Genomic DNA, 24,549 nt, shown 5'->3' on the forward strand with positions numbered 1-24,549 from the left:
TATACATTTCCATCGATGAAAGTGAAAATTGGGACTGATATAGAATGGTTGGCTAATCCAATATCCCCCGGTTTACACTATCTCCCAAAGTCAAAATTGCCCCTTCCATATGCACTGACTATCAAACCTTTTGATGATTCTTAATAGAAAACGATGATATTGGGCACTATTCTTGTAATTCCTTTCAAGCCTGTATTTCTTGAATTAAAAAAGGAGGAATTTTCAAGTTCTGGTTTGAATGGGGAGCGGGAATCAGGTGGGCGATTTTAATACCCATGCCTCATCTACATGCCACCAATCAGTTGTCCGCCTGAAAGAGGCAGGAATCGACAGCTGGCCAGAGGATGGGAGTGGAATATCAGGCAGCAAAATCCTGCCAGCCAGCGTCAAAGAAACATTTGTGATAACTAGGTAAGTCATGGGGAGCGAGTTTTGGGAGCGTTTCACGGGGGGGGGAAGGGGGAAGGAGGGGGGGGGGGGGGAAGGACAGAACAGGACTAAATGTTGTCGTTTCTCCAGGCCCCACAGAGAAAGTATTTTTTGTACATATTTGGACTTCCTCTGGCCCTGGATCCTCGTCCCACTAGCTTGTGGCTTTCCTGTTCAAGCCACAATTAAAATTGCAGTCGGGGATTGATTACTTAATCAGACACCGATCTGAAAATTTGAATTCACGAGGTTCCCACCTGCTTTGGACAGGCATGTCATCTGCCTATAGTACCCTGCAGGTTAATATCGGATATGATGGGTAGAGTGTCAAATTCCAAACGAGTCAGTAACCTGTTAATTCTTAACTGCCCACCTACCTGAATTTTGCCTTGTGGGTAGGGTTAAAATTTAAATTTATTATTGAAATGGTAGGGAATAGATATAAATGCAGAGGTTATGATTTATGATGGAGCTTCAATGCTAACTACACAACTGATTTCATGATTCTATTGTCACTTATTGCTGCAAGTCATTTTATGATCAGCAGGGTATAACCAGTTTGTGTAAATTATGAGATCATGTACGAAGGTTAATTTTAGAAATGGACAGAATATATTTGGGCTATTTTGAAGCATGAAGTATTTATAGGGGAGATATAGTAGACGTTTTTCCAGTGAGCACTTTATTTGAATTACCTACTGAAAACTGATGAGTTCACAAAAATATAAAATAAGTTAAGTGCCATTTATTCTGATGAGGTTACTACAAGTTCACCTCAGGTACAAAGATAGCATTGGGCATGCATCTATTTTTAAACACTGATGACCAGTTGAGAAAGGATGATGCAGCTCTAATAGTTCTGCCTCATTTTATTTTGTGTGTGATATATTATAGAATCACAGAAATTACAGTACAAAAGGAGGCATTCAGCCCATCACACCTCTGCCAATGCTATCTCTTTAATTTTCCTGCCTTTTCTCCATAACTTCATGTTTGAATCTCTCCAGATTGCCACCGTGTCACACTGAAATGGCCATAACCAAAGTCACAGTGGCATCCTCTATGACTTTGATGTGCCATCCCGCCTCATTCTCCTCGACCTTTCTGCAGATTTTGACCCAGCCACCCCATCAGGCACGCGCTGACCCCCTTCCAACAGGTGGCAACCCCCTTTCCGCCCCAAGTGAGAAATTGCCCTGCGGGAAATTGCCCCGCGATAACGAATCGGCCGCCGATCGGTGCCCCCGACAGCTTTTCCCTGCGGGAAACTGAGTGCCTGGCGGCACAAAAAACGGCCTTAAAGGGGAGGGTGCTCTGCCACGGGCACTTTTTAATTTTAATTGTCGGCTGACTCAGAGGTCGACCCGACAATGGCAGCCACGGGTTCAGCCGGACCGCCAACAGGCAGCCCAGCACTCCCTCTTGGGTACCGGGCCGCTGACCCGGCCGAAACCCTCCCTGATGGCCCAGTGGGTGCCACTATTGTGGCTGCAGAGTTCGCAGGGCCCCCCCCCCCTTTAACAGAAGGGGAGGGACATTGTGACGCATCAGCGCGACGCGGCACGTCTGACATAAACAAATTAAAGTGCTGTATATCGCTCTACTCTCCGCCCACCCCTGTCTCTACCTTATCCCATCTGCTGCTGCAACCCTCATCCATGCCTTTGTCATCTCCAGACTCAATTATTCCACTGTTCTGAGCCAACCTTCCATCCTCCAAACTTTGTAAACTTAAAGCTTATCCAAACTGTTGCCCATATCCTATCCCTAGCTAACCTAAACTGGCTTCTGATCCCTCACATCTCAGATTTACAATTCTCATCCTGATGTTTAATTCTGTTTATAGCCTCTGTTATCTATGTAACCTCCTACGCCTGTAACCCACGCACCTTCCCCTCCCCATCCAACTCTACATTGTTCAAAATATGGACACCCCATCTCCTCCTTTAAGACACTCCTTAAAAGACAGCACTTAGAACAAGCTTGTGGTTCTAATACTGGTGTGGGATCCTCCTTGTTAGATAGAGTGTAGAAATAAAAGTCTAAGTGATATTTAATGCCAAGGGAGTAAATACAAAGATCTATCCCTCTGTTACTTTAGCTATAAACTTTTACTCTTCTCCTCAATATATCAAAACAATAAAAGCATTTGTCATTGAGCTATCTTTCAACAGAGCTAAATCCCTGAAAACAGTTGCTCAGTTCTTGCATGATGCAATATAACTACAGAGTCAAACAACCAAGACCTTCTGCTGGCTTCAGATTGCATAGACTGACTTCTGAAGTAAACCCACTCACAAAAGAATCATTCCAAATCTCTTGAAGGTGTACTGAGACAAGGCTTATTCACAAAAAACTGCATTTCCTGTAATTGAGTTAGAGGATTAACCATTCTTCAACAATGACAAAGGTGGTTCAGCTGCAGACAGTTGCCAAGGAGAGGAATGGAGTCAATGGCTAGGGAAAGGAATTTGTGGTGGGGACCGAAGACAATGGCTTCAGTCTTCCCAATATTTAAAGGAATGAGAAAAAATTGGAGGGATATGGGGAAAGAGCAGGGGAGTGGGACTAACTGGATTGCTCTTTGGACGAGCCAGCGCAGATTCGATGGGCTGAATGGCCTCCTTCAGTGCTGTACTATTCTATGATTCCACGATATTTGTCCTGTAGTCCATGTATAGAAACATAGAAAATAGGTGCAGGAGTAGGCCATTCGGCCCTTCGAGCCTGCACCGCCATTCAATAAGATCATGGCTGATCATTCCCTCAGTACCCCTTTCCTGCTTTCTCTCCATACCCTTTGATCCCCTTAGCCGTAAGGGCCATATCTAACTCCTTGAATATATCCAATGAACTGGCATCAACAACTCTCTGCGGCAGGGAATTCCATAGGTTAACAACTCTCTGAGTGAAGAAGTTTCTCCTCATCTCAGTCCTAAATGGCCTACCTCTTATCCTAAGACTGTGTCCCCTGGTTCTGGACTTCCCCAACATCGGGAACATTCTTCCCGCATCTAACCTGTCCAGTCCCGTCAGAATCTTATACGTTTCTATGAGATCCCCTCTCATCCTTCTAAACTCCAGTGAATAAAGGCCCAGTTGACCCAGTCTCTCCTCATATGACAGTCCAGCCATCCCTGGAATGTGTGATAATTGGAACATACCGCTTCATCCAACCAGCCATCCGATACCATAAGACAGGTACAACCCAATGTCTGTATTCAATCAACATTAGTATTCTAAAACCATCTTTTGTTTGACAGAAACCGGTCACATTTCTGATCCGTACCACAAGATAATTACTGATGAGGGAGGTGATTCAGGCCATCTTAGTTCATCCATCCAGAAAGACCATATATTCCCCAATTACAGTATCGAATTGCATCTTAAATTATTCCAGGATTTTAGCCTCCACTACTCTATCAGTAAATCCATTCCATGTGTTGATCACTGCTTGAGTGCAGAGTTTCCTTATCAGTTTTAAATTTTGAACCTGTGTCCCCTTATCCTAATATGCTCACTAGTGTTGTGTGCTTCACCTAGTTTACTTCCTTCAGGCTCATCCACTAAATCCCTCAGGATTGATATATCTGAGCTGGTGCTTGGGAGGGATAGTGACTGATGATCTGTGGTGAGGCCTATTGCATTTACTTGGGCCTCTTTTTCCTCAAGTAAATCTATAGTAAGGAAAGAGGAAGACAGGTTACAATAGTGTCCTGGTAAGCAGACTTCACAAACCTTGTGCAGACTCCTAACCTCCCACTTCCCATCTCTGGCACTCTTGATGGACTGTCTGCCAGATTTCCAGAATTTCTTTCTGATAAAGGTAAGTAGTCGCAGGTTTGCAGGGCTGCCACCTGGCGCTGTTCTCTTTCTGTTGTTATGGGCTGTCTTCTTGCAAAACAGTGCAAAAAGTGACAATTAGCAATGACTACCGAGACGTGTGATATCAGTATGCAGGCCAAAACAAGTTTGATATGTGCATGCAACAGCAAGCTATATTACATGTGACGCTCATTCACTGACTAATGCAAGAATGTAAGTGACTAGTTCCAGTTGAAGGCTGGAGAGTGAGACAGTTAAAGGGCACCCAACTGCCTCATGAGCATTCATGTTAAGCATTCAAAATGCTTTAAGAGCATGGTAAGGGGAGATAACTGTAAGTGGGGGACATGTTTTGTACAGTGCATGAATGGAAATTCTGGGTGGTTTCTCATTCCTTGTCTGACCCAGTACAATTTTTGAACTCCTTGCTGAACTAGTTCCATGTCTCTGGAGTGGTGGAATTAACAATGATGGATGTGGCATTTGTAAGTGCCACAGAGCAGCAACTTACATTTCTATAACATTCCTCATATACAGTGGGCAGAAGAAAAGGGGAATGGTTGAAACGGGAGTCAAGATATAGTCAAAAAGAAGAGTTTTGCATGTAACATTTGCATTTGATTGGCTCAAATATCATACTCAAAACAGCTACAAAACAAAAAGAAATAAAGCCAATCATTTCCTTTTAGTTTCTGCTGACCCTGGTATCCCTGCCTCTTCCCAAGAGGAGATGCTAAAGATTTACAAGCAGTTACCAATATAGAGATAACTGTTTTTAAACAATAGCAATCAACACTTAATTTCTCTTAGGACATCCCTATTTAGTGCAGTTCACCACAATCAGCAGTGAGCTCAAATCGATACGCACACTTCTATTTTAGCAGTTAAACATCACAGCCATAAGATTGCCCATGAGCAATACCACAACATGTCAGCTACATGTCATGGAATAAATGTTGTAATTTAACGATACTGATTCAGAGCTTTTCTTAACAGAAGCAAATATTAGGAATTCGGGGCGTAGGTCAGTGCTCCGAATGGCACACCCACCAATTTCATGGGTATTAATTAATTAATTAAATCTCAAAATATTATCACTTTTACACAGAAACAAATGTCAATGAGTCACTTCAAAACAGATACAGAAATCTTTGGGTTCTGACGAGCCTCTTTGATTATATAATTGACACTTCCGATAACTCAATCTCAGTTTATAAATTTACTGGAGCATTAACCAGGGAATAAAATATGGATGTGTTTTCTTGTTTCCTAAAATAATCAATTATTATTGGTTATAAAGTATGAAAAAATCATAATTAATTTAAATAAGGCTATGCTTTATTTATGAGGAAATCATGTGAAATGATAACGGTCTGAAGGAGCTTCCCTCTTGAATTGTCAATCAGTACTAAATATTTTCAGAAACAGTTAAGTCAAAGATCTTTGCTTACACTGATTAAATGATGCTGACTGTTGCAATGCTTTTTATAGAGTTTTTTTTGGCACAAATGCAGCAGCACTATTGAAGGCATTATGGAGCTTTTTTACTGATTGGTACGAGAATAACTTGATTAGGTTTTTCAATGCAATGGGACTGTAACTAATGATTTCTCAAAATATAGGGCTTTTGTGAATACCTGCATAGGGCTGTTGGAAAACTGTCAAAAATCATGTTATACCAGGGTCATTGAAGTGACTTGGAAGCTGAGAAAGGCACTCTGAAGCTAATGCAGAATTTAAAGGTAGAAAATAACATGCAGAAACTGGCTTGAGATTTACATACATCTTCTCTCTCAGCAAGAATGTGTTTACAGCAGATGTCAATGACGAGAGTAAGAAAATATAGCTAAAATATGAAGAGGTGGTGTTATTAAATATTATACAGCTGAAAATTTTCTTAAAGAAATACCGCAACAGAACCAGACCTTTCATCCGGCATCAAGTAGTGAATATTTCTGCATAGATTTTTTATAAAGGATAGGCATTTTGCTAGTAGCCTATGGTGCAGACCCACTAGAAACATAGAAAATAGGTGCAGGAGTAGGCCATTCAATAAGATCATGGCTGATCATTCACCTCAGTACCCCTTTCCTGCTTTCTCTCCATACCCCTTGATCCCTTTAGCCGCAAGGGCCATATCTAACTCCCTCTTGAAAATATCCAATGAACTGGCATCAACAACTCTCTGCGGCAGGGAATTCCACAGGTTAACAACTCTCTGAGTGAAGAAGTTTCTCCTCATCTCAGTCCTAAATGGCCTACCTCTTATCCTAAGACTGTGTCCCCTGGTTCTGGACTTCCCCAACATCGGGAACATTCTTCCCGCATCTAACCTGTCCCATCCCGTCAGAATCTTATATGTTTCTATGAGATCCCCTCTCATCCTTCTAAACTCCAGTGTATAAAGTCCCAGTTGATCCAGTCTCTCCTCATATGTCAGTCCAGTCATCCTTGGAATCAGTCTGGTGAACCTTCACTGCACTCCCTCAATAGCAAGAACATCCTTCCTCAGATTATGAGACCAAAACTGAACACAATATTCCAGGTGAGGCCTCACCAATGCCCTGTACAATCGCAGTAAGACCTCACTGCTCCTATACTCAAATCCCCTAGCTATGAAGGCCAACATGCCATTTGCCTTCTTCACTGCCTGCTGTACCTGCATGCCAACTTTCAATGACTGATGAACCATGACACCCAGGTCCCGTTGCACCTCCCCTTTTCCTAATCTTCCGCCATTCAGACAATATTCTGCCTTTGTGTTTTTGCCCCCAAAATGGATAACCTCACATTTATCCACATTATACTGCATCTGCCATGCATTTGCCCACTCACCTAACCTGTCCAAATCACCCTGCAGCCTCTTAGCATCCTCCTCATAGCTCACACCGCCACCCAGTTTAGTGTCATCCGCAAACTTTAAGATATTACACTCAATTCCTTCATCCAAATCATTTTCCGCTCTGTAAGGGGCTGAACTGCCACCTCCTGCCCCCTTAGGTGAATGTTATCAGGAAAGTGGATCCAGGGACTCAGATTATTTACACTAGGAGCCTGGCTCAGTTGGGATTCAGCATATCTCTGGAGGTCATATACCAAGCGATTGGAGGCCTTCCAGCCTTCAGAGAGGTAAAAATGGGCCCCACCGATGGATCCCCAAAGACATAGGGATGGGGGAGGTAGACTTGTGCAACCCACCCGCAAAATGGTGGGCTGGCAGCAGATTTCTGACTGCGTGGAATAGGCAGGTGCCAGAGTGGTATTGGCACCTGCCGGCCCAGATAATGAGCCCTCAAACTGACCTGCATAATGCAGCGGAATCAGTGCTGGAAGGCACTGATAGGAACAATGACAGCAAGGCATCCCAAAGAATGTTGGGGCAAAAAATGGTCAAAAATGCAGATATTGCCATGCATGATTTTGTTCCTTTTTGGTCAGGAATGTTCTATTAGCTTAATTTTAACAACTGAAAAATCAGGAAGGCTGCAAATCAATGGTACTGATTTCCACAATATGAAAGGTCATTGATCTGAAACGTTGGGCTAGACTTTCCACTTCACATCGCCCATCTATCGCACAAAATGGACTTCTATCGCCCATTTTGAGCAAAAAGTGGAAACTAGGCCCAAAACATCGCCGGAAAAACAGGTGTCTAAGTTTCCACTTTGATCGCCGAGATGATCGTCCAAATGATCGCCCACACAAGGCCCATCCCAAGTTTCGGCACCTAGCATGCACTTCGCTAGGCCGATGCAAGGCCCAAAAGAGGGCTGAAAAATAGTTGCTTTTTCAGGGCCTAAGAGAAGGAAATGGGCACTACGGACGCCATTTTTAACTTCGGAGGAAGGCTGGAGAATTAGTTGTGAGTCATTTAGAGAGTAAAATTGAAGAAAATTGTACTCTGAAACTTGGGACAGGGAATATAAATAGGTATTATCAACTTATTTATGCTAAATAGATCTCATATATTGGAATAATTTAGTAAATAGTTTAAAAATATTGTTGGGGCCTATCAAACTGACTGGTACGGAGAGGGCAGACTACAGTGATTATAGAGCAGAGAGATTATTAAAATTAGTGAAAGTAATTATTGATAGTGATTATGGGGCCGATGCTTTCCTTGCCTTTAATTGCAACAGCACACACACTGGTCACTGAAAGGATCAATCGAAGAGGTGGCACAGTAATGCATAGATGGAGACGAAGACAGAGGAGGAGACCGTACAGCCAACGAAGGTACTTGGAAAAGCAATCCTACCTGAACTTGTCTGAAAATGCTTGTCTTAGGAGGCTGCGATTCCGGAAGGAGGTCATCGATGAGATACGTCAACTCGCCAAGGGTGATCTGCAGCCTTACAGCACCATCAGAACCGCACTGTCCGTTGTGGTGAAGGTTACTGCTGTCCTAGCCTTTTACGCATCGGGATCTTTTCAGGCTTCAGCTGGCGACATCTGCCATAACTCTCAGCACGCTACACACTGCTGTATTCGACAGGTGACTGAAGCCCTTTACGCTCACAGGATGGACTTCATAAGCTTCCCACTGACCAGGGAGGCACAGACAGAGAGGGCTTTGGATTTCTCGAGAATAGCAGACTTCCCCAAGGTGCAGGGAGCAATAGACTGCACGCTCATTGCCCTGAAAGCACCCTTAAAGAACGCGCACATCTTACGTGAAAGTGCTATCCCTGACCTGTTTGCCAATTAGCCAGAAGGTCACGGTTGGATGCTGGGGGATAAACGATATGGCCTTGCCAGTTGGCTCATGACCCCTCTGCGTAATCCTGTCACTGAAGCACAAAAACAGTATAATGAAAGTCACATAGCGACTCACAACATAGTTGAAAAGACAATTGGAGTCCTAAAGCAGCGCTTCAGTTGTCTGGATCATTCCGGAGGCAGCCTCCAGTAACACCCTGATCAGGTAGCAGAGTTTATTGTGATATGTTGCATGCTGCATAACCTAGCTATAGAGGACAAATAATGCCAGATCATGCTGCAGGTCCACCTCCAGAAAGAGATGAGACAGAAGAGGCAGCCGGAGAGGATGAAGAGAGGAACAGGCGGGAGAGGATGCAGGCGAGGATATAGGGGAGTTTAATCAGCCTGGCAATCTAGCCACCACACCTCTCCCGAAGATCAGTAGCCAGTGGCAGTTACACAGCCGCTAAGCTTTTGCGTCAGCAGCTCATTAATGAACACTTCGCATGAACTATTATTATTGATATTCAAACGTTCAATTACAGTTACGGTTAATCAAAAGTTTCATTTCCGTGAGGAAACAGAACAAATATGCATGAAAAACTGTACGTTGTAAGTAACTAAGAGAGAAGGTACAAAAGTTGGAGAAAAATGTGTTCTTTATTAAGAAACACATTTTTTTTAAAGAACTAATGAACAACACCCTCTCTCCAACCCCCCACACCAACCCACCCTTCCCTCAAAATCCCCAAAACGTTAGAAGAAATTGAACATTTAAGTTTAAAGAACAAGTGGCCACTTAAGTAATGACAACAAGTGACCATTTCAGTCATGACAACAAGTGACCATTTCAGTCATGACAACAAGTGACCATTTCAGTCATGATAACAAGTGACCATTTCAGTCATGATAACAAGTGACCATTTCAGTAACGATAACAAGTGACCATTTCAGAAAGAATAGAAAGTAAACAGTTAAGTAATGATAACAAGTGAACATTTAAGTATTGAATACAAGTGCCCAATTTAGTAACACTAACAAGAGAATAATAAAGTGATAATAACAAGTGAACATTTTTGAAACAAGTGAACGATTGAGAAGCACTCCCCTCTCCCTACCTGCGGCCACGTTTCCCTCCAGATCCTGTCCCACCCCATCCGCCCGTTTTGGTCTACGCAGACAGACACCAAGACATCGTGCAGAGTGGGACGGCAAGACTTCCTGCCGTGGTGGAGGTAATGGAGCGGAAGCAGAAGCATCAGGCTCTACTTCCGAGTCAGGAGGAACTGTGTCCTCCGTACTCGCTTGTGTGCTTGGGGTCTCGCTGCTATGTGGACACGACACCTTGGGGTGCAGCGCCGTGTTCAGCCAGCAATGTGTGCCGTAGGGTTGTGACCAAACGGCTTTCTGGCCCCGCCAAGGCCACTGCAAGCTCTTCATAGGCGGTGAACGACTGCAGCATTGCACAGTCCCCGCCAGTCCTGCGTTGCTCTCGCTGGTTGATGGATATCTTCTTCTGTAATAGATAAGGTAACATTGCACGGCATCAGCAGATGGATTTGGCAATAAACATTAGGACTGACAGATTTATAAGTTCAACTACAAGTTTGCACTACATTGCATAGGAATAAGATATTTCATACTGTAACATTTAAATTTATGTTGCGGTGCATAAATGTAATCATAATTTAATCTTAATTTAGTTATAGTTACTTAGTCATGCTTAAAGATTATGAGATAACATTGCAGATTCTAATTAGAATTTCCATACATCATTAAGTAATAAATATGAATGATTTCAAATTTAAATTTCAACTTACTCTTGCAGCCGCCAGTAGACTGTTCCATCTTTTGCGGCACTGGTCCGGTGTCCGGGCTTCATTAGATGCCGATGTGACTATGTGGACAATCTCTGCCCAAATCCTCCGATATGCACGGGGTGGATGTTTCCCATGCACACCCCGTGTCAGATCCTCCCACCTTGCACTAACACTGTTCACTGAGGCCTCATTGGCCTCCTCGCTGAAGGGCCTGGCCCTTCGCTTTCCTGCAAATCCCTCCATTCTTTAAATGTATCTGATTTAAGGCTTGGTCAAAATACCTGCTTCCTTTCTCCTCTCTCTCTCTCTCTCTTCCCCCAGACCCACACAGAGCTTCTGAGCATGTGTGAAGACCCTTGACCTCTCAAAACGCGGGAAGGAGCATCAACCTGAAAAAAAAATCAACCTGCACATGCGCAGTAATGCGTTGCTAGGGAAGCTTTTTTATTCATTTACTTCCCTTCCCTTCCCTTCCCTTTTCTTTGGGCAATCGTGAGATCGCCGAGAAATCACATCGCCGGGCTAAGGCCGAGTGGAAAATCGCAACAAAAAAAAAAAAAAAAATGGGCCTTGAGCCGGCGATCAGCACGGGCGATACGTCCCGCATTGCTGGAACAAGGCCCATTTTTTTCGACCTTAGCCACCAAGTGGAAAGTCTAGCCCGTTAATCCTACATTCCTCTCTCCACAGATGCTGCCTGAATTGTTGAATGTTTTGAGCATTTTCTGTTTTTAATTCAGAATTTCTGGCATCTGCAGTATTTTGTTTTTTGTACTGATTTCAGCACCCAATTGTCCAATCTGTCCTCCTGTCAAGGTTCCATGCCAGGAACACTAGCTCAGAAAATTTACTCTAATGTGTCTTAATCTCAAAAGAACACTATTATGCATTTCAGATCTTTTGATTCCTATTTTGATTTTATTTTAACTATTTGAAACTATTTTAACATTTGCCACAGCAGCCAACCTTTGGCCCCTTTTAGTGCGATTTCCACTGAGATATCGGCATATGCCCACACACGAATTAAAATTGGCCAAACTTCTTTCATGTCAGACTCTTACTTCAATATGTTTCAGGTCTCAAAGGTTAAAGGCAATACCAGGGGCACCAACTCATAAAATTTACCCCATCGCTACAGAGAGAGCTAGAGCTCTAGATTTTCCATTATTTTTGCATGCATACTACCCACTTAACGTCCATTTTAACACTGAAATGAGGTATAACGCCCATTTAGCCACAAAATGGAAAGGAACGCCCATTTCTCGGTATGTACGTAACGGCAATAAAAAGTAATACTGCCTGCACACTTTTTTTGGGCGGAAAGATCAGAATGGGCAAAACCAACGCCCATAATATCGCCCAGCATTACTTTCGGCACGTAATTAACAGCAAGATTTAATAATACCGCCCGGCTACTGTTTTTTGTTGTAAAGATCACATTTGCCAAAACGAACGCCCAGAAAATCGCCCAGCGTTACTTTCGGCACCTCGCACACATCTTGCCGACAATATCGCTCACCGAAAAAAACGCTGTGAAAAAGTTGAACTGACCTGAACTACTCATAGCGGTATGGATGCCATTTTCTAAATCGCAGGTCGCATCATTTAAAAGGCTGCTCTGTTTCAACTTCAGAGGAGTTTGGATGTACTCTGGAGGTCTTTTAAGGTGATTTGAACATCTAAACAAACATCTTTTCATACTGTGGACAATTGGAATTTACTTTAGGTGTCTTAGTGGGGACATTTATTGTTTGTGAACAATCGGTGTAATACTGATAGCTATTGGAATGGGACCTGTCAGTTCTCAGCCTCTCTTGATGACCACGCACATGCTGCAGACGCGAGATGACAGAAGGTACATTCGACAGCATTATGTGCCCAACGTAAGACATGCCAGACTGATGAGGAGGACCGGACGTTACACCCCCGGCACTTACAGGGGAAGCAGTCTTACCTCAACTTGTCCGACACCACCTGCCTTAGGAGACTGCGCTTCCACAAGAAGGTTATCAGTGAGGTATGCCAGCTCATCAGGGGAGATCTTCAGCCTTCCAGCACCATCAGGACCGCACTGTCCGTCGAGGTCAAGGTCACCACGGCATTTTCGTTCTACGCATCGGGTTCCTTTCAGGCCTCAGCTGGCGACATTTGCGCTATGTCTCAGCATGCCACACTTTGCTGCATTAGACAGGTCACTGAAGCCCTGTACGCACGCAGGAGGGACTTTATCAGCTTCCCTATGACCAGGGAGGCTCAGACTGAGAGGGCTTTAGGATTCTACCGAATTGCTAATTTCCCCAAGGTGCAGGGAGTAATAGACTGAACGCACATCGCGATGCAGGTACCTTTTCAGGAGGCAGAGGTTTTTAGGAACCGCAAGGGATTCCACTCCCTGAATGTGCAACTCGTTGTCAACCACCGGCAAATTATCTAGGCAGTGAATGATAAATTTCCGTGCAGCATCCATGATACTTACATCCTAAGTGAGCGTGTTGTATCTGTCATGTTTACCAGTGAGCCACACTGCTTGCTTGGTGACAAAGGATATGGCCTCGCCACCTGGCTGATGACCCCCCTGTGTGACACCCACACCGAAGCTGAGAAGCGATATAACGAGAGACACAGATCCCCTCGCAATATCGTCGAGAAAACCATTGGAGTGCTTAAGCAGCGCTTTAGATGCCTGGACCACTCTGGAGATGAGCTCCAATATCACCCTGAGTAGGTAGCTCAATTCGTGGTGGTGTGCTCCATGCTGCACAACTTGGCTATCAGGAGGGGATAAGAATTGCCAGAAGGGACAGACAGTTCACCTCAAGAGAGAGAGAGGAAGAGGAGGACGAGGAGGTGGACGCTGACCTCGGGCCAGACAATCAGGCTGACGCTGAAACCATGCACCCCCTCTAGACCGCAGGAAAGGGCCCGTGGTGGCTACATAGCTGCACAACTCTTGTCAGCAGCTCATAAATGAGCGCTTTGCTTGAAAGAACGTTGGTGATATTTACAAAGCTGCAACACTGCTGGATATGCAGGTCATACATCAATAGTGTGCATCACCTTGGTGACAGTTAAAGTTTAAGTTGATTCAAGTTAGTGTAATTATAACCTTTCATGTTAAGGAATCATCAGTGTGTAACGCTGCAGCGATCCGAGACAATGCACAACAAGGTTATGTTAAATAAAAAACATTTAATCCGACCATTTGTCTGAAATCATAAGTATAACTGTAAAAAACACTCCACCCCACAACAAAGTTATCACATTTACATCATTACAACGGTCCCCATTTCCAGCAAAACAGAAGACCAGCAAGGTAGCCCCCCTCGCCCCTTGACGCTCCCACCAAAATAGCAGCAGTAACCTAAATATATGCCCCATGCGGCCATGCACCTCGCTTTCCTTCCCCACCCTGCTTTTGCTTCCCACCTCTGCCCCTTCCCCTTCTGACTCCAAGCCGCCTGGCCGAGAAGCTCCTCAGGCACTGCTTCATTGGGGGGGGGATGACGGCAGAACCGCTGCTTGGACAGATACGGGAGAGGATGGTCGCGAGGTGGGAACGTGCTCCGAGCCAGAAGCGAGATCTTCCTCCTGGCTCTCGTGTGGTTGGCAATGGGGGTGCGGCACCTCAGGGTACAGTGCCGTGCTCCGGGACCACTGGGAGCCCTCTGCCACCAGTGTTCCTGGCTAACAGCTCCAGGGCCTCCTCCATCCTTTCCATGTATATATTATTTGTTGGACCAAAACTCGGTGCCAATTACCTTCTTGGTGCTTAGTAGGCTTTTTGCTGCTGGTGAATCTCCCTCCTGCCTTCCACAACAGCCAAACAAGCACAAACCACACCCACACACGCTTTCAGTCCCTCTCTGCTCCCTCGCTCTGTCTCCTCTTCTGCGCATGTGATGACCCCCCAACCTCCTGAAACGCAGGAAATGAGTGTTGCCATGCCGTTGCTATAGTCGGCGACACTTTACGGCAGGTCAAAAAATTTTAACACGAACGCCCATTTCAGATCACTCGCGGTAATATTAATTTTAATAAATGGAAAGTTACGGTTTTGAAAATGGGCGATAATCCGGCGATGTCAAAACCCATATTTACCGCTTCCGCTGGAAATAATGACCATTTTTGGCCAATTTTCACAAAAGTGCAAAGTCTAGCCCTTTCTCTGCTTCCACCTGCAGTAGCAGGTCATTTGGAAAAGCAAAATTTAGTCAGGCAGAGTTAGCATGAATTTATGAAGGGGAAGTCATGTTTGACAAATTTGCTAGAATTCTTTGAGGATGTAATGAACGGGGTGGATAAAGTAGAACCAGTGGATGCGGTGTATTCCAGAAGGATTTGACAAGGTGCCACATAAAAGTTCACAGGATTGGGGGTAATATATTAGCATGGATAGGAGGATTGGTTAACTAACAGAAAACAGAATCGGGATAAATGGCTCATTCTCAGGTTGGCAATCAGTAGCTAGTGGGGTGCCGCAGGGATCAGTGCTGGGACCCCAACTATTTACAATCTATATTAACAACTTGGATGAAGGAACTGAGTGTAATGTAGCCAAGTTTGCTGACTATACAAAGATGGGAGGAAAAGCAACGTGTGAGGAGACAAAAAAAATGTGCAAAAGGACATAGACAGGCTAAGTGAGTGGGAAAACATTTGGCAGATGGAGTATAATGTTGGAAAGTGAGAGGTTAGGCACTTTGGCAGGAAAAAAAAAATCAAAGAGCAAGTTATTATTTAAATCGAGAAAAATTGCATAGTGCTGCAGTAAAGCGAGACCTGGGGGTCCTGGTGCATGAAACACAAAAGATTAGTATGCAGGTACAGCAAGTGATCAGGAAGGCCAATGGAATCTTGGCCTTTATTGCAAAGGGGATGGAGTATAAAAGCAAGGAAGTCTTGCTAGTTATACAGGGTATTGGTGAGGCCACACCTGGAATACTGCGTAGTTTTGGTTTCCATATTTGAAAAAGGATATACTTGCTTTGGAGGCAGTTCAGAGAAGGTTCACTAGGTTGATTCCGGAGATGAGGGGTTTGATTTAGGAGGAAAGGTTGAGAAGGTTGGGCTTCTACTCATTGGAATTCAGAAGAATGAGTGGTGATCTTATCAAAACGTACAAGATTATGAGGGGGCTTGACAAGGTGGATACAGAGAGGATGTTTCCACTGATAAGGGAGACTAGAACTAGGAAGAATAATTTTAGAAGGAGCCCATTTAAAAGTGAGATGAGGAGGAATTTCTTCTCTGAGGGTTGTAAATCTGTGGCATTTGCTGCCTCAGAGAGCTGTGGAAGTTGGGTCATTGAATAAATTTAAGACAGAAATAGACGGTCATCCCCTGCAAAACAGATACACCGCTTTGGGTACTGTTGAGGTGGATGACTCATCAGAAGAGAGCAGCAGCAGCCAAGTTCATGGCACCATGGGTGGCTCTGCTGCATAGGAGGGCAGGAAAAAGAGTGGGAGAGCTATAGTGATAGGGGAGTCTATTGTAAGGGGAATAGATAGGCGTTTCTGCGGCCGCAACTGAGATTCCAGGATAGTATGTTGCCTTCCTGGTGCAAGGGTCAAGAATGTCTCGGAGCGGGTGCAGGACATTTTGAAGAGGGTGAACAGCCAGTTGTTGTGGTGCATATAGGTACCAACGATATAGGTAAAAAAACGGGATGAGGTCCTACAAGATGAATTTAGGGAGCTAAGAGCTAAATTAAAAAGTAGGACCTCAAAAGTAGTAATCTCAGGATTGCTACCAGTGTTAGTCAGAGTAGGAACCACAGGATAGCTCAGATGAATACGTGGCTCGAGGAGTGGTGCAGAAGGGAGGGATTCTGGGGGAGATGAGACCAGTACAAATCGGATGGACTGCATCTGGGCAGGACTGGAACCAATCTCCTAGGGGGAGTGTTTGCTAGTGCTGTTGGGGAGGGGTTAAACTAATATGGCAGGGAAATGGGAACCGATGCAGGGAGACAGAGGGAAGTAGAATGGTGGCAGAAGCAAAAGATAGAAAGAAGATAAGTAAAAGTGGAGGGCAGAGAAACCTAAGGCAAAAAGCAAAAAGGGCCACATTACAGCAAAATTCGAAAGGGGCAAAGGGTGTTAACAAGACAAGCCTGAAGGCTCTGTGCCTCAATGCGAGGGAGTATTCGGAATAAGGTGGACGAATTAACTGCACAGATAGCAGTTCATGGATATGATGTAATTGGCATCACGGAGACATGGCTCCAGGGTGACCAAGGCTGGGAACTCAACATACAGGGGTATTCAATATTTAGGAAGGACAGACAGAAAGGAAAAGGAGGTGGGATGGCGTTGCTGGTTAAAGAGGAAATTAATGCAATAGTAAGGAAGGACATTAGCTTGGATGATGTGGAATCTGTATGGGTGGCGCTGCAGAATACCAAAGGGCAGAAAACGCTAGTGGGAGTTGTGTACAGACCACCAAACAGTAGTAATGAGGTTGGGGGCAGCATCAAACAAGAAATTAGGGATCCGTGCAATAAAGATACAGCAGTTATCATGGGCGACTTTAATCTACATAAAGATTGAGCTAACCAAACTGGTAGCAATGCGGTGGAGGAGGATTTCCTGGAGTGTATTAGGGATGGTTTCCTAGACCAATATGTCAAGGAACCAACTAGAGGGCTGTCCATCCTAGACTGGGTAATGTGTAATGAGAAATAATCTTGTTGTGCGAGGCCCCTTGGGGAAGAGTGGCCATAATATGGTAGAATTCGTTATTAAAATGGAGAGTGACACAGTTAATTCAGAGACTAGGGTCCTAAACTTAAGGAAAGGTAACTTCGATGGTATGAGACGTGAATTGGCTAGAATAGACTGGCGAGTGATACTTAAAGGGTTGACAGTGGATAGGCAATGGCAAACATTTAAAGGTCACATGGATGAACTTCAACAATTGTAGATCCCTGTCGGGAGTAAAAATAAAACGGGGAAGGTGGCTCAACCGTGGCTAACAAGGGAAATTAAGGATAGTGTTAAAGCCAAGGAAGAGGCATATAAATTGGCCAGAAAAAGCAGCAAATCTGAGGACTGGGAGAATTTTGTAATACAGCAGGAGGAGGACAAAGGGTTTAATTAGGAGGGGGAAAATAGAATATGAGAGGAAGCTTGCTGAGAACATAAAAACTAACTGCAAAAGCTTCTATAGATATGTGAAGAGAAAAGATTAGTGAAAACAAACGTAGGTCCCTTGCAGTCAGAATCAGGTGGATTTATAATGGGGAACAAAGAAATGGCGGAGCAGTCAAACAAATACTTTGGTTTTGTCTTCACGAAGGACAGGAATAACCTTCCGGAAATACTAGGGGATCGAGGGTCTAGTGGCAAGGAGGAACGTGAAGGAAATCCTTATTAGGCAGGAAATTGTGTTAGGGAAATTGATGGAATTGAAGGCCGATAAATCCCCGCGGCCTGATAGTCTGCATCCCAGAGTACTTAACGAAGTAGCCCTAGAAATAGTGGATGCATTGGTGATCATTTTCCAACAGCCTATCGACTCTGGATTGATTCCTATGGACTGGAGGGTAGCTAATGTAACACCACTTTTTAAGAAAGGAGGGAGAGAGAAAATGGCTAATTATAGACCGGTTAGCCTGACACCAGTGGTGGGGAAAATGTTGGAATCAATTATTAAAGATGAAATAGCAGCACATTTGGAAAGCAGTGACGGGATTGGTCCAAGTCAGCATGGATTTATGAAAGGAAAATCCTGCTTGACAAATCTTCTAGAATTTTTTGAGGATGTAACTGGTAGAGTGGACAAGGGAGAACCAGTGGATGTGGTATATTTGGATTTTCAAAAGGTTATTGACAAGGTCCCACACAAGAGATTAGTGTGCAAAATTAAAGCACATGGTATTGGGGATAATGTACTGACATGGATAGAGAACTGGTTGGCAGACAGGAAGCAGAGAGTCGGGATAAACGGGTCCTTTTCAGAATGGCTGGCAGTGACTAGTGGGGCGCCGTCGGGCTCAGTGCTGGGACCCCAGCTATTTACAATATACGTTAATGATTTGGATGAGGGAATTGAGTGTAATATCTCCAAGTTTGCAGATGAAACTAAGCTGGGTGGCTGTGTGAGCTGTGAGGAGGACGCTAAAAGGCTGCAGGGTGACTTGGACAGGTTAGTTGAGTGGGCAAACGCGTGGCAGATGCAGTATAATGTGGATAAATGTGAGGTTATCCACTTTGGTGGCAAAAACACGAAGGCAGAATGTTATCTGAATGGCGGCAGATTAGGAAAAGGGGAGTGCAACGAGACCTGGGTGTCATGGCATGCAGGTACAGCAGGCGGTGAAGAAGGCAAATGGTCTGTTGGTCTTCATAGCTAGGGGATTTGAGTATAGAAACAGAAAATAGGTGCAGGAGTAGGCCATTCGGCCCTTCGAGCCTGCACTGCCATTCAATGAGTTCATGGCTGAACATGCAACTTCAGTACCCCATTCCTGCTTTCTCGACATACCCCTTGATCCCCCTAGTAGTAAGGACTTAATCTAACTCCTTTTTGAATATATTTAGTGAATTGGCCTCAACAACTTTCTGTGGTAGAGAATTCCACAGGTTCACCACTCTCTGGGTGAAGAAGTTTCTCCTCATCTCGGTCCTAAAATGGCTTACCCCTTATCCTTAGACTGTGACTCCTGTTTCTAGACTTCCCCAACTTTGGGTACATTCTTCCTGCATCTAACCTGTCTAAACCCCTCAGAATTTTAAAAGTTTCTATGAGATCCCTTCTCATTCTTCTGAACTCCAGTGAATACAAGCCCAGTCGATCCAGTCTTTCTTGATATGTCAGTCCCGCCATCCCAGGAATTAGTCTGGTGAACCTTTGCTGCACTCCCTCAATAGCAAAAATGTCCTTCTTCAAGTTAGGGGACCAAAACTGTACACAATACTCTAGGTGTGGCCTCACCAACGCCCTGTACAACTGTAGTAACACCTCCCTGCCCCTGTACTCAAATCCCCACGCTATGAAGGCCAACATGCCATTTGCTTTCTTAACCGCCTGCTGTACCTGCATGCCAACCTTCAATGATTGATGTACCATGACACCCAGGTCTCGTTGCACCTCCCCTTTTCCTAATCTGTCACCATTCAGATAATAGTCTGTCTCTCTGTTTTTACCACCAAAGTAGATAACCTCACATTTATCCACATTATACTTCATCTGCCATGCATTTGCCCACTCACCTAACCTTTTCAAGTCACTCTGCAACCTCATAGCATCCTCCTCGCAGCTCACACTGCCACCCAACTTAGTGTCATCCACAAATTTGGAGATACTACATTTAATCCCCTCGTCTAAATCATAGGAGCAGGGGTTGATGCCCTCGGAAATACTTAAAATAAGATCGAGGCAGTCCGCTTCTGTGGCCTTGACACCTATGATGCTCCCTACTTGTGCCATTGAGGAAGCCGGTACATCTATTTTAGGGGGGCTTGGAGGTGGGGTGTATAAAGTCTCAATTCCTGAAGATTGCATGTAAGTCAAATCTATGACATTAGATTAATTGGGGCATCAACTATATTTTGTATCGGTCTTCACGGTAGAAGACATTAAAAACATCCCAACAATGGATAACCAAGGGGCTATAGTTAGGGAGGAACTTAATACAATCACTATCACTGATGATGTAGTACTAGGTAAAATAATGGGACTAAAGGCGGACAAGTCCGTTGGACCTGATGCCTAACATCCTAGGGTCTTAAGAGAAGTGGCTGCAGCGATAGTGGATGCATTGGTTGTAATCTACCAAAATTCCCTGGAGTATAATGTGGGAAAATGTGAGGTTATCCACTTTGGCCGAAATAATAGAAAAGCAAATTATAATTTAAATGGAGAAAAATTGCAAAGTGCTGCAGTACAGAGGGACCTGGGGGTCCTTGTGCATGAAACAAAAACAGTTAGTATGCAAGGAGAATAGAGTATAAAAGCAGAGAAGTCCTGCTACAACTGTACAGGCTATTGGTGAGGCCACACCTGGGGTACTGCGTACAGTTTTGGTCCCAGTATTTAAGGAAGAATATACTTACATTGGAGGCTGTTCAGAGAAGGTTCACTCGGTCGATTCCGGAGATGAGGGGGTTGACTTATTAGGATAGGTTGAGTAAGTTGGGCCCATACACATTGAAGTTCAGAAGAATGAGAGGTGATCTTATTGAAACATAAAATAATGAGGGGGCTCGACAAGGCGGAGAGGATATTTCCACACATAGGGGAAACTAAAACAAGGGGACATAGTCTTAGAATAAAGGGCCGTCCATTTAAAACTGAGATGAGGAGACATTTCTTCTCTCATAGGGTTGTAAATCTATGGAATTCTCTGCCCCAGAGAGCTGTGGAGGCTGGATAATTGGATATATTTAAGGCGGAGATCGAGAGATTTTTGAGCGATTATGGAATAAAGGATTATGGGGAGCGGGCAGAGAAGTGGAGCTGAGTCCATGATAGGATCAGCCATGATCTTATTGAATGGCGGAGCAGGCTCGAGGGGCCAAATGGCCTACTCCTGCTCCTATTTCTTATGTTCTTAACTATCACAGAAATGAAATATAAAAACATCACTCAAAGTCCACAGAGGCAGTATTGCTTTGTGTTCTATATTGAAAGTTCCCTTCTAGTTTAATTACTTGTCATGAATTAATCATTTGCCATGTGTATGAGCAGTGTACAGGTTTGGATAAACAATGGGAGGCTTACGATAGATACCAAGGGCTCAATACTGCAGAAACCCTAGACGAGTATAGAAAATGCAGGGGTGAAATTAAAAAGTAAATTAGGAAAGCAAAGAGAGAGCATGAAAAAATATTGGCATGTAAAAGTGGAGGGTAGCCAATGTAACCCCACTTTTTAAAAAAGGAGGGAGAGAGAAAACAGGGAATTATAGACCGGTCAGCCTGACATCGGTAGTGGGTAAAATGATGGAATCAATTATTAAGAATGTCATAGCAGCGCATTTGGAAAGAGGTGACATGATAGGTCCAAGTTAGCATGGATTTGTGAAAGAGAAATCATGCTTGACAAATCATCTGGAATATTTTGAGGATGTTTCCAGTAGCGTGGACAAGGGAGAACCAGTTGATGTGGTGTATTTGGACTTTCAGAAGGCTTTCGACAAGGTCCCACACAAGAGATTAATGTGTAAAGTTAAAGCACATGGGATTGGGGGGGGTAGTGTGCTGACGTGGATTGAGAACTGGTTGGCAGACAGGAAGCAAAGAGTAGGAGTAAATGGGTACTTTTCAGAATGGCAGGCAGTGACTAGTGGGGTACCGCAAGGTTCTGTGCTGGGGCCCCAGCTGTTTACATTGTACATTAATGATGTAGACGAGGGGATTAAATGTAGTATCTCCAAATTTGCGGATGACACTAAGTTGGGTGGCAGTGTGAGCTGCGAGGAGGATGCTATGAGACTGCAGAGTGACTTGGATAGGTTAGGTGAATGGGCAAATGCATGGCAGTTGAAGTATAATGTGGATAAATGTGAGGTTATCCACTTTGGTGGTAAAAACAGAGAGACAGACTATTATCTGAATGGTGACAGATTAGGAAAAGGGGAGGTGCAACGAGACCTGGGTGTCATGGTACATCAGTCATTGAAGGTTGGCATGCAGGTACAGCAGGCGGTTAAGAAAGCAAATGGCATGTTGGCCTTCATAGCGTGGGGATTGGAGTACAGGGGCAGGGAGGTGTTACTACAGTTGTACAGGGCCTTGGTGAGGCCACACCTGGAGTATTGTGTACAGTTTTGGTCTCCTAACTTGAGGAAGGACATCCTTGCTATTGAGGGAGTGCAGTGAAGGTTCACCAGACTGATTCCCAGGATGGCGGGACTGACATATGAGGAGAGACTGGATCGACTGGAGTTTAGAAGGATGAGAGGGGATTGTGTCGAAACATATAAAATTCTGACAGGACTACAGGTTAGATACAGGAAGAATGTTCCCGATGTTGGGGAAATCCAGGACCAGGGGACATAGTCTAAGGATAAGGGGTAAGCCATTTAGGACTGAGATGAGGAGAAAATTCTTCACTCAGAGAGTTGTTAACCTTGGAATTCTCTACCGCAGAGAGTTGTTGATGCCAGTTCATTGGATATATTCAAAAGGGAGTTAGATATGGCCCTTACGGCTAAAGGGGTCAAGGGGTATGGAGAGAAAGCAGGAAAGGGATACTGAGGTGAATTCTCAGCCATGATCTTATTGAATGGTGGTGCAGACTCGAAGAGCCAAATGGCCTACTCCTGTACCTATTTTCTATGTTAACCAATAAGGGAATAAGGGGTTACAGGGAGCGAGCAGGGAAGTGGGCCTGAGTCCATGATCGGATCAGCCATGATCGTACTAAATGGCGGAGCAGGCTCGAGGGGCCGTATGGCCTACGCCTGCTCCTATTTTCATGTTCTTATGTTCTAACCGTATATTCTGACATTGACATTTGGTGCCTGAAAATGGAAAGTGTTTTGCTCCCTAGCATTACCATCCCTTACAGTGATGAGGCCAAAATTCACAGAATAGTCCTAAAAATAACAATGTGGATTTGCAAAAATAAATTGGTATTTTACGCTTTGCACTAGCCTTTTCCGCAGAACAATGCAATGCTGTTGTACTAATGGGCATGCATTCATACTGTACTAGAAAATGGGTAAAAGCTAAATCAAACATTTGTTTAACTGTTTGCAGGATAAGCTGAAAAGTATGCTGCAAAACCTGAGAAATGAGCTACAAACAGATCCAACTGTTAGCTACTCCGAATGTAGTACAGCAGCACAGATACCCCTGCTGTTTGGCAAAACATCTTACAGAGCACATATGTTAAAGGAACCAATCCTATTTAAATATGATCACAAAGAAAATGATGATTGGCGAACACTGAATGAGAACTCAGACCTAACTGAAAATCAAAGCATATACCTGGAAAAATGTCCAAAAAAGAATGATGTTGAAAACCTGAGGAAGACACTGGCCACAATGCTATCTACAGTGGATGAAGACATAAATCCTGTCAAATAAAGAGCTTTTGTTCTTTTAGTTTAAACAAAAAGAAAAATAGCAAGATTGTACCACACATCATTAATCAAGGTCACAATGTTCTTAAAAGATATCTGAAATGACCAGCAGTGTTCTTTCAGCTGATCCAGGATGTACTGCAAATAAATTATTCAGCTTATTTAGGACATTGGCATTTGAATTCTTCAGTGATTATCATTCATCTGCCCTTTAGGTTTCCATCTCACTCGTAACTTATTAATCCCCAGTTGTGAGTAAGTGGACAAAATTCCTGCTTCTGAGTCTTCTACCAATGTAGCGCTAAGAAATCAGAAGGTGCTTTTAAGCAACCAAGGTGATTCATATGCCAGTTATCAATCTTTCTTTATGGAAACATACTACACCTCTACTTGATGGCCTGGCCACAGTTGAGAATTTGCCATGCGAGAGTTGACAGACTACTTCAGGTTTATTATTTTAACAATTCTTCCTTGCACCACGCAAAACAACATCTCACAAAGAGTTCAACTTTTTTCAACTGAGAGATTGTTTTTATTGGGGGGGGGGGCATTGAGGGATGTAGGTGCATAGCACCAGCTTTCCTGGACCAGATGCAGCCTGTGCATTATTAAAACAAGCATACGTCCAACATAAGCTTTGAAAGAAGGAAGACCTCGATTTATATAGCACCTTTTATGACCACCAGACGTCACAAAGCGCTTTACAGCCAATGAAGTACTTTGGAGTGTAGTCACTGTTGT

General features: G+C 44.0%; 1 protein-coding gene across 1 annotated transcript in view; it reads left to right on the forward strand.

The window, feature by feature from the left end:
• The window catches only part of LOC139272634 (spermatogenesis-associated protein 7 homolog), a 296,319-nt gene extending 272,071 nt beyond the window's left edge, over positions 1-24,248 (forward strand). Inside the window, exon 11 of the mRNA XM_070888711.1 lies at positions 23,483-24,248. Coding sequence (XP_070744812.1) covers positions 23,483-23,812 — 330 coding nt within the window. The 3' untranslated portion in view covers positions 23,813-24,248. The remainder of the gene's footprint in view (positions 1-23,482) is intronic.
• Positions 24,249-24,549: the final 301 nt, after the last annotated feature.

Source organism: Pristiophorus japonicus, chromosome 9, assembly GCF_044704955.1.
Source record: "Pristiophorus japonicus isolate sPriJap1 chromosome 9, sPriJap1.hap1, whole genome shotgun sequence".
Taxonomy (NCBI): Eukaryota; Metazoa; Chordata; class Chondrichthyes; family Pristiophoridae; genus Pristiophorus; species Pristiophorus japonicus.